Consider the following 11,407-nt stretch of genomic DNA (forward strand, 5'->3'; position numbering starts at 1 on the left):
GCATTAAAAGCTTTTCCAGATCAAGTGAGTGTTTTATGCCCAAGCAGAAATTTTACCACCACTGCCATCCACTCAGGCCTCCTAAAGAAGTTAATTCCCACTAGAGATTAACTCGCAAAGATTATGAAACCTAAGATGAAAGCAAATGCCAAGAAAGAGCGTCTATAGATGAAGCAAATAGAATTTAGACCTGAAGAACTACAAATAGTAAAGCAATTGGATAGGGGCTCTTCACATACAGATGTTCAAAATGGTTAAGGAGATAAGGGTAGAAATAGACCCCATAAAATAAGAACAGAAGGTTAAGAAATAAGAACAAGTGGATTTGAAAAAGAAACAAGTAGAAACCCTAAAAATTTGAATGCCAACTTCTATGATTCAATGAATTCACAAATGGATACTAACAGTTGTTCCCTGTAGAATGCCTCATTCATTACTGGGGGAAAAACACACAGGAGCAGAAACAGTTGCTTTCTAATGTCTGAATTATAAGATAGGAGCAATAAAGAGAATGCCTTTCGAACAGGATGGTGTATTGAGCTGTCCAGCACTACAGGCAAATAACAAACACTGGCCTACTCTTTTTGATATTTAAGAAAGATACTTTGGGGCACAGTGGTTAAGACTCCGTGCTCCCAATGCAGGGGGCCTGGGTTCGATCCCTGGGCAGGGAACTAGATCCCACGTGCATGCCGCAGCTGAGAGTTCACATGCCACAACTAAGGAGCCCCGGAGCAAAACTAAGGAGCCCGCCTGCTGCAACTAAGACCCGGTACAACCAAATAAATAAATATTTTAAAAAATAAATAAAAGGAGATAATAAAATTAAATAGAAATTTTTAAAAAAGAAACATACTTTGATAGATTATCCTAAAATATAATTATTTGGTCGTTTAGTTCTCTCTTTATTATCATAGGAAACTTCGGGGTATTTTTTTTTTCTTCAGATTGCAAACTCATTAAAAAAGGAGCTTGTGATGAACAATTTAATTGATTGGTTTTGGCTTGCCTAAAAGCTTAAGGAGGTATTAATATTCTAATCAAAAGTCTTGGGGAAATATTCTTAGAATTAAAAAAAAAAGAAAAAAGAAAATCTTCTTTCTTAGGTTTGTTTTTAAGAACCAGGGAAGGTGTCAAGGAATGAAAGGTAACTCCTACTAAAGCAAGCAGTAGATAAATGTGGTGTGGCCACCATGAACCAACCTTGTGTTTGTAGCAGACTGAAAGTTCCCACCTGACTCAGGGCAAATTTATTCATCTGCTTAAGATTATTTTTTACTCATACTTTGAAAGAAAAACAGCTTGGTATTTTTAGCCTTTTAATGGCAAGAGAAAGAGCTTACCAATGATAAACCTTTTTTTTAAATCTCTCATGCTTTTTTGATCCATGGCTGAGTCAGCACTTGCCTTGCATTCAAAAAAATAATAGTAAAGATTCAAATAAAACACATTTATTAAACACTTACTATTTGAAAGATAGGCCCAGCGCTTTCAAGTTATTGCATTTAATTACTACAATAATTAAGTGCAGTAAGAATCATTGCTCCCATTTCTTACAGATGAGGAAACTGAGGCTTATGTTCAGAGAAAAACTGGGTGACTTATCCAGAGCCACACAGATTTGTCAGTGGTAAAGGAAGATTCCATTACAAGCATTTTGACTCCAAATTCCATCTTCTTTACCCCAAGAGGAAATGATGTTGTGGAATTCATGTAAACCACAGAGCCTGAGTAAAAGCTACGGTGAGACCCAGAAATAGAGAGAGGTGGATCCTCCTGTGTTTTTAATCAGTTTCCTACCTGCCTATAACCCTACTGGAAGAAGAAGCAAGATGAAACAGAAAAGTAGCTGCTTTCTGGGACTCAAAAGTTTGGTGTCCTGGGAGATCACATCTCTCTCTCCTTCAGCTGCTCACCAAAACAGCACACTTCCAAGCTTCAAAGAGAAAAACAGCCTACTCTTTACCACTTATTTGTCATCAATCTAAGGTGACTCCAATCATAAGAGTTCCATTTTCTCTCTTTCTCAAGAACCAAGTTTCTCTAGGGAAGCCTATGAGTGGCAACAGTGCAGACTAAGAGAACAATACTTCTTACCTACCAGTGTGGCCTGTGTCACCCTCCCATCCAGTACACATTCAGACCCCACACCCCTGCCTGGGAGGTTGTACACTATCTGTAAATTTACAGGAGCAGTTTCCCATAGATGAAGCTGCAGACATTTATAAGGAGAGAAAAGTTCAAGCGATAACGAAATCTCTATTCGACCTTAGCCGGCCAGATTGGTTGCCTTTAACTTCTAACCACTCTGTTTCCCATACATCCTCCAAAGTCCAACTGCCATCTCTGGGAAATGTGCCTGATTAACTCCTGGACATTCCCACCATCAAGCTGGGTCAGTGAAAAATACAGAACTTTCCACATGCCTCTGGTATGGTATAGTATTCAACACACTGGAGATAATTTTGGCTTTACGGCTCCTGTTCCCCCAGCTAGACTCAAATCATCCAAAGCAGGAGAAGGACTGTGGCTTTATTCACTTTGCACCCCTGACCCCAGCACATAGTAGGTGTTTAGTGAATATGGGACGAATGGATGACTGCCTGCTGAATGCACTATTTGCGTTTCTGCTTTCTTGTACTTGCTCCTGCTATTTTCATCCCCTGAAATTCCTCTCCCCAACGCCTTACTAGATAGGAAGTTTCGGTCATTACTTATATAAACATTTATATAAAATGTCCTTCCAGTTAGTATATTCAATGCTATGCCCAGAGTTTCTCAAATAATATACTCATTAAAATAATACATACCTCATTCAAACTTCCAGGGATGTTTCCCTAGTTGTTCAGAGCAACCTTTTTACATTTTAAATATTAGTCAATATGAATCGATGGAAACTTAAGAAAAGGCTGACCTCAGAATGTGAAGGAATTGGAGTCCAAAACCGTGTTTATAAATGGGTCCTTTCAAATGCAAATTTTTCCACTGAAATTCTTTTATAAATGATGGTTATAGTTCCAGCCTAGTCAATAAAGTTCTACCCCCTCTAGACAAAAAATGGGACCAGCAAGAGTTGTGTGCCCTCAAAGTGAGGTCAAGAGAGGAAAGAGAGTCCCCCCCCTACTCTTGTGCACCCAAGCTCAGGGCACCCAAGGAATCCTAATGAATCCAGTTTATTCCTTCCTAACGTTTAGTGCTCTTATGCCCAAACTGAAACAAATATTTAACTCTGCCCTATTTTCAGTTCAACCCAGGCCACTTTTAATCTTTGAGATTCTTTAACCTTGACATTTCCAAGTTTTTCCTAGGCAAAATCCAACTTATCACAACTAGATGTCAGAAGGAGAGCAAATAAGTAAATGAATCCACTTTAAGGTATAAATGACTGCTAGCTCATAAGCTTTTTAAGAAGCATTTAATTTTTAATAGAGAATATTTGTTTACCTAAAATGAATTTCTACTTTTAAATTGGCATAATTTCAGTAATTATGACTTTTTTAAAAACTGAAAAAATCAGGAAAGTGTAGAGAAATCCTTCTGGGTGAGGAAGAAGTAGGTCAAACCTTCCTGAGAGCCTAGCCCTAGTTTCTACTAAGTTATTCCTTATTTTTATCTTCTTCTGTTTTGTAAACTACAGATTTCTAAAAGTGCCAAGGGTTTTTTTGGTCAGTTTGGTTTGGTTTAGGATTAGATTTGGGTTTGGGTTTTGGCTTGTTATCCAAGGTGAAGCCCAGGTTGACACTGAGTATTTTCTGTCAGATTCTTTGGGAGCAGAATGTAAATTGATTTCATTGGCCCCTAGAAATTAGTCTCATACTCTCTACTTGTAGCTTTCAGTTATATAATATTCACTCATTCATTTGTCTACTTGCTCTCTTATTTATCAGACACTTATCATCTGCTTCCAGGAAAATGTCAGGGCCTATACTAATGAACAAGATGCTTCGAAACAGGCCTTACCCTCAAGCCACTGACAGACCAGTGGAGAAGACAGATATGTCAACATACCATTATAATATATAGGTCAAAACCTGCATCGAGAGTGCCAAAGCAGCACAAAAAATGGAACAGCCAATTGCCCAGACAAGTCAGGAAGGCTCCACAGAGGCTGTGACATTTGCCTGTTGGTGGATGCTGATACCCCCATGAATGAAAAGAGAAGAAAGGGATTTAGATTATATAGTCTTGAGTACAAAAGGAGACGATAACGAGGGCATAGAGCCAAAAACTTGGGTAGGGAGAATAACTGCCTCCTTGGGGGAGGCAAAGAGGCCACTTAAGAACCTCTCTTTCCCAGTGTTACCTCTTAAAATCTGGCTACTTGAGACTCATCCTCTTCATAGCACCACCTTGCACCAAGATGGACACCACCTTAAGTGCACGAGTTCATCCAGCGCTCCTGGATGCCAAGCACAGCTATCCTGGGCAGACTATTAATGTCTTATTCCTGTTCCTCTTCTTACCCAGGATGATTTGCTACAAGTGGAATGCACACGCATGCTCATCTAGGGACCCACTCCTGGTGGAGCAATAGGGTCTTTACCCAACACCACTACCCTGCCTGGCCAGCCTCGCGTGTGCCTAGGGCTGGCCTTCACCTCAGAGCCTGCCTGTGCCGCACCCTGCCACGTTATCCTCACAGCATCTTCAGCTTCCCTTCCAAGGGCTTTTTGATAGACTCTTGTCTAGGGCAGAATATGATGCTTTTCTAAATCACATAAATGAATGGCTTGACTGTTGATTGGGTAAAATATTGGAGCAAATATTTGCAAAAGTCTCTATGGAGCTCATTCCTGAGCATCTGATTCTTCCTAAAATCCTAAAGAACCGCTGCTATCTTGAGCCCCCCCCAAAACACATGTTTTATTGATAATCCTGACCTAATCTATTTATTTGACATCCTTGTTAGACAAACGGTTAACCTCAGAGTTAACTCCAGAAATGACTTGTGGGCACAAAAGTTAGGAGATTCAGGCCCTTTTGCTAGACTGGGGTGGAAGTTAAAGAATAAGTGGTAACTGCCTGTAGTGACCTGGAAAACCATGGGAAGAATGCTGTTCCCCAAAGCCTTGAGCCCTCCCTTTTATCCCCTCTTAAATCAATTCCTGAGAACCTAGAGGCAGCTATTCAGACCACTTAAGGGAGGATGCTAATAATTTTTATACCTAAGATTGTGATATGAAAGAAATGGTTCAAAGAATAAGATACGGATGTGTCACATTTCTGAGGTTAAAGACAAATTAATTAGCCTCAGGAAAAACTCAAGTCTTTCTGAATAACTAATTTAATTCAGTAGTATTTTCTGAGATTTAGATTATGTTTTTCTAATCAATTTGGAAGCTAGGATTTACTCCTAGAAAAAAGGCAAAGGACATAGATGAGTATTCACATAGGACCCCACGTCTACTTGTCTGAAGGATCTTTATCATTTCCTGGAAAAGCAATATGTTCTAAAACTTAATTTAAATGTGCAGTCTTAGGTTTTATCAGTTCACAGCTTTTCTCCAGAAAATATGATCTAATTTTTTTCCTAAAAACTAAAGTTGAGTTACTGTATTAATGATTGAGAAATAAACTATTCGTTTATAACTGGAAGTTAAAAATTTTTTACCTTTTCATTTTTATTTTTTCTAGGTGCATTTGGCATAGTGTCTGAGACCAACTAACCCAGGAGATCAAAATGATCCTCAACTCTTCCACCGAAGATGGTATTAAAAGAATCCAAGAGGACTGTCCCAAAGCTGGAAGGCACAATTACATATTTGTCATGATTCCCACTTTATACAGTATTATCTTTGTGGTAGGAATATTTGGAAACAGCTTGGTGGTGATTGTCATTTACTTTTACATGAAACTGAAGACTGTGGCCAGTGTTTTTCTTTTGAATTTAGCACTGGCTGACTTATGCTTTTTACTGACTTTGCCACTATGGGCTGTCTACACTGCTATGGAATACCACTGGCCCTTCGGCAATTACCTATGTAAGATCGCTTCAGCCAGCGTCAGTTTCAACCTCTATGCCAGTGTGTTTCTACTCACATGTCTAAGCATTGATCGCTACCTGGCTATTGTGCACCCAATGAAGTCCCGCCTTCGGCGCACAATGCTTGTGGCCAAAGTCACCTGCATCATTATTTGGCTGCTGGCTGGCTTGGCCAGTTTGCCAACTATAATCCACCGCAATGTATTTTTCATTGAGAATATCAATATCACAGTTTGTGCTTTCCATTACGAATCCCAAAATTCAACCCTCCCCGTAGGGCTGGGCCTAACCAAGAATATACTGGGTTTCTTGTTTCCTTTTCTAATTATTCTTACAAGTTATACTCTTATTTGGAAGACCCTAAAGAAGGCTTATGAAATTCAGAAGAACAAACCAAGAAAAGACGATATTTTCAAGATAATTATGGCAATTGTGCTTTTCTTTTTCTTTTCCTGGGTTCCCCACCAAATATTCACTTTTCTGGATGTATTGATTCAGTTGGGCATCATACATGACTGTAAAATTTCAGATGTTGTCGACACCGCCATGCCCATCACTATTTGCTTAGCTTATTTTAACAATTGCCTGAATCCTCTCTTTTATGGCTTTCTGGGGAAAAAATTTAAAAAACATTTTCTCCAGCTTCTGAAATACATTCCCCCAAGGGCCAAATCCCACTCAACCCTGTCAACAAAAATGAGCACGCTTTCCTACCGCCCCTCAGAAAATGGAAGCTCATCTACCAAGAAGCCTGTCCCATGTATTGAGGTTGAGTGACACACTTGAAACCTGTCTGTGAAGTCATCTTGTTGAAGAAGGAGCAAGAGAAACATTCCTCTACAACACTTCACTACCAAATGAGCGTGAGCTACTTTTCAGAATTAAAGAAGAAAATGGATTATGTGTACTGAACTGACTTTTCTAAAGCTCTGAACAAAAGCTTTCCTCTCCCTTTGCAACTAAACAAAGCAAAGCCACATTTTGCATCAGATAGATGACGTCCACTCAAAGAGTGATGTCAGAAACTGGACGAGTGTGTTGATCTGGAAAATTTTACTGGTAGAAACGCCATCTCCCCAGTCTGCTCTTGTTCCGTTATTTTTGATTTCCACATAAAGGTACTTAGAATATATTAAAACTTGAGAGGAGCAACAGGAAATCAGAGCTCAAGATTGCTCTGCCCAACTTCCAAAGGGCAGCAAAGCTTTCGTGCCTATTTACCTATTAGCAACTGTGGCCCACTTGTACCTGCTACTGCACATTTTATACAAAGACCTGCTAAGCAGTAGTTGTCAGGTTGCAGAAGTTTATGTGAAATTCAGCCAGTGTCTTATAGATTCACACTGCCAAAACATGCCTGCTAAATGGCTTATTTGTATAATGATGCTACTAAAGTCACGTATAAAAATTAAACTACTTGTAAAGGTGTTATTCTGGTCCCAGGTAGTAGTGTCTTCCTAGTCATATTAGTTTTATTTCGTATCTGAGAAGTATATATATTTTGTGGTAAAAAGATTATATATCATAAAATATGCCTTACTATTTTAAAAAGTATATATTCTACCTATATATGTATATCTCTAAACTGTTGTTATTTTATTAAAATCTGGCAAAGTTATATTCACATTAAAACAATGTTATTGTAATGTATTTAATCTTCATTACTTAAAATAGATGCTGATTTATTTTTAAAACAACTGTGAATAAGTAGAAACATATTTCTATTTAAATTTTGATACAACTGATAGTTTAATACTGTTGGTTTTAGATTTTATATCCTGCCGTGAAAAGATAAAGAACACACTTTATTCCACTGTACAACATGGAGTAAATACACCATTTTGAATTTTCCAAAGTTTTTCATGCAACAAAGAAAAAACTCATTCCTTTTAACACTAAAATAATATATTATTTTACACAGAATTTTTTAATAATAGGATTTTTCTATTCACATACATGATTATTGTAAGAAATATAGGAAAGCAGTAAAAAAAAAAGTCATATTTAGTTCTCCTGCTCAAAAATTACCATTTTTAACATTTAGGTGCAATGTTCCACTTTTCTTTTATTCATTATACACACACACATGTATAAATCACGATATTGGAGTCATAAAGTATATAGTATTTTGTATACAAATTTTTCACTTAATGTCATAGCATAGTAGTTTGCTACACCATTAAATGTTTTTCTAAACATTTTAATAACTGTATAACATTACAAAATACAGACACATCATGATACAGTTAGCTAGTATTCAAATTGGAACATTTAGCTTTTTTCTGATTTTTCAGTATCATAAATTGCATTGTACCTGAACATTCAAGTACATGAATCTGATAAATCCCTCATGATACACTCCTAGAAGTGGTACAACTGAGTATACAGATATGAATGTTTTTAATATTCTTAATACGTATTGCCAAATATTTTCCAGAAAACATAACAATTTACAATACTACCAACTATGTATGACATCTCACCACAGCCTCAGCAGCGTGGAATATATACCAGATTTAAGCAGAAAAGGAAAATTTACTGCAGGAATTCAGGGGCCACATGCAAGAGCAAGGATGCAACTGCACTGAAGAAAGTGCTGTTGTGTTCCTGCTCCCCTTGGAGTATCCTAGAGGCCTCTGCTGCTTTGCCCTGCACAGAGCAGGCAGAGGTACTCATCTGACTCCAGAAACAGTGGCCAAGGATTGGGCTGATGTATAAAGGAGCTGATGGGGGGCGTGGCTGAGGGGGAGCATTCAGAGAGGCCTCGGTAGGCTGGACAGAATCTCCACAAAGCAGCCTATTATCGTTCACATTCCCAAGGATAGAGTTATTCTGTGAATAAATGTGGTTACATGTGCCTCATTTTCCTTTTATATTATTTTTAATTTCACTGATATAAAATGCCAGCCACTAACTCCAAACGTCCTTTACTATTTTCACAATCACCTCCAAAAAATAAATTCTAGCTTGTCTCAAATTATAGTGTAGACTTACCCTATTTGAAATCCCTCTGAGTCGGCTGTATAACAATTCATTTTTTATTCAATAATCATCTTAAGCCAAGTGATTACAAGTACTTCAAACTTGCTGAAACACTTAATAAGTTATAGCTGATAAGATTTCTGGTAGACAATTGTACTTAGATACCCTCTATCTCATGTATTTATTAACTGGTGTGAATAACAAGCTCCAAGCCTTGTTTTCATTTTAATTTCATCAAAGTATACTGTGATTTTTCCTGATCCCATCTTGTGAAATAGATACTGATAACTTCATGATTAATCTTGCTTTATCAGTGAGACCAACTTAATACTGAAGTTGAGACTCTACTTACCAAAATGTTAGGATGGTATGCCATGATTTATTCTTCATGAACGTATTTAGAGGTTAAGTGGACTCTTTATTTTTTGGAATATTTTTAAAATTAATCAGAAAGGAATATTTACCATGAGGATCTATGTGCCCAACAGAACTCAAGGTCTATATATATATATTTTTTTTTCTTTTTTTTTTTTTTTTACATTCCAATCCTTGTTTCCCCCATGAAAGATTCATCTTTTCAGTCAATAATTCATTAATTCATGGATTCAATAAATTTTGTATTGCTTACCTATTCTGTGCTGGAGGACTAGAGTTATATAACATACAGCTTAAAATGCACAGTAAACTTTTCAACCAGCTGCTGTGGGGAGTATGAAAGCAAGCCAAGTGAGAAGTAGCTTGACTGCCAATCCAAGGAAAAGCTCACAAAGGTTTGACGCCACAGTTTCTCAGTTTTATAACTCTGTATACCAGGCCAATTTTTTTCCAACAATACATGCCAACCTGGAGGACCAAAGATGGGAAAGTAGATTCAGACAGGTCACAAAAGTGAGGTGAAGTGAGTGGAGAAAAGGAGTCCCAGGGAATTTTGAATACTGGTATGAAGGACGATTTCCCTGAGAGCAGTGAAGAAAATAAATCAGGAGCAGATGAGATACAGAAGACTGAGAAGTGGTAGAACCCTGGGGACAGCGACACACTGCCTCAAATGTCAGGGTGCAAACCCCCAGGAGAGCTGCATACAGATGTTTAGTCCCCCCGGGCCATGTTGGATCCACTAGACCCAGACCAACCAGAGGAAGAAAGAACCTAAATATCAGGAAGGGAAGCAAGTAATAAACAGTAGACAACGGTATGCGGCAAAACTCAGCAATTTTTATATATTTCAGGTTGCGTTTTGGAAAAGCAAAAGTCCTCTGAAGAACTATTCATACTGGAGGTTTTGATGAGACTGAAGAATAAATGTAAAGGGAGTAAGGAAATGGAAGAGGTAGAATATTGGAGCTAATGATCATAGAGTCAGACTTTCACAATTTAAAACTTTGAATCAGTTAAAATATGACATCTGCAACTACAGCCACTCTTATCTGATGGCTATGTGTAGTGGACACCTGTGGAACTATCTGCACAGTGTCCCCTTTTTCCTTATCATGGGGATTTCCCAACTCACCGAAGAACACAACCACCTTAGAATGAGCAATTTTCTTACCTAACCCTATCCCCAGGCCACAGTTAATCAATCCAGGCTTGAACTGAACCATTCACAGCTTTTTTCCTAAGGATTTTTTAAGCATATACTGATGAAGAGTTGGCCCAACTCCAGTGCTGGAAGTTGTTGGGAGAGAAGCTGTGAGATGTAAGCTTGGAATCTATTAGCAACCATGTCTTCACTCTGGATAAATCTAGCCTGTACTGCGAGTGAAGTTAACAGAAAGGCAAGAAAGTCCAGGGGATACCTGAGTCCTTGATTCTATCTGCGTCCAATGCCCAGCTGTGTCCCTGCCCACCTTATACTTGGAACCAGCATCCATGTCTCTAATCAGGGGACAGACTATAATGATCTGTAGCTGAGATCTGCATGTGTTCCTTCCTGCTTGACCAATAAGAAGTTCCTTTCTGTAGTGGTCAACACATCACCCATTGACCATCCAGCAAGAATAATACCAGTCTAGGTCCCGAAATATCTTTATCTTAATATGGAGTCATGTGGACCATCCTTTTTTCACATGTCTCCTTATCAAAAGGTGAGGACCAGGACATCTAGGATTGTGTGTGTTAGAGCGGAAGAGGTGTGCTGATAGAAAAGGACCCGTATTTAGATGAGACTAAGGGTACTACGGTACCTACTACTGTAAATTATTATAAACTGAGATCTTCCCCTGAGGTGGCACACTGGTAAAACACTCTTCTGTTGCCCAGGAAATTATGATAAGTATTATCTGAACTATTAAATATAAGTAAAGAGAGGTAATGAGCACCCTGCACCCCCTGAGAGTTCAAATACATGGTCCACATGCTGTCTGGACCCTCCCCTCTCTCCATGACCTGGATGTTCTCTAGATCTCACAGAACTTGCGAACACTGCATCCTACCCTGCCCAAA

At 38.4% G+C, this 11,407-nt stretch overlaps 1 protein-coding gene across 3 annotated transcripts in view; it reads left to right on the forward strand.

Moving 5' to 3' along the window:
* AGTR1 (angiotensin II receptor type 1) overlaps positions 1-7,588 on the forward strand; it is a 44,087-nt gene extending 36,499 nt beyond the window's left edge. For all 3 annotated transcript variants that reach the window (XM_068546065.1, XM_068546067.1, XM_068546066.1), the window contains one exon: positions 5,635-7,588. In XM_068546065.1, coding sequence (XP_068402166.1) covers positions 5,681-6,760 — 1,080 coding nt within the window. In that variant the 5' untranslated portion in view covers positions 5,635-5,680 and the 3' untranslated portion in view covers positions 6,761-7,588. The remainder of the gene's footprint in view (positions 1-5,634) is intronic.
* The last annotated feature ends 3,819 nt before the right edge of the window (positions 7,589-11,407 follow it).

Source organism: Eschrichtius robustus, chromosome 6 (assembly GCF_028021215.1).
Source record: "Eschrichtius robustus isolate mEscRob2 chromosome 6, mEscRob2.pri, whole genome shotgun sequence".
Taxonomy (NCBI): domain Eukaryota; kingdom Metazoa; phylum Chordata; class Mammalia; order Artiodactyla; family Eschrichtiidae; genus Eschrichtius; species Eschrichtius robustus.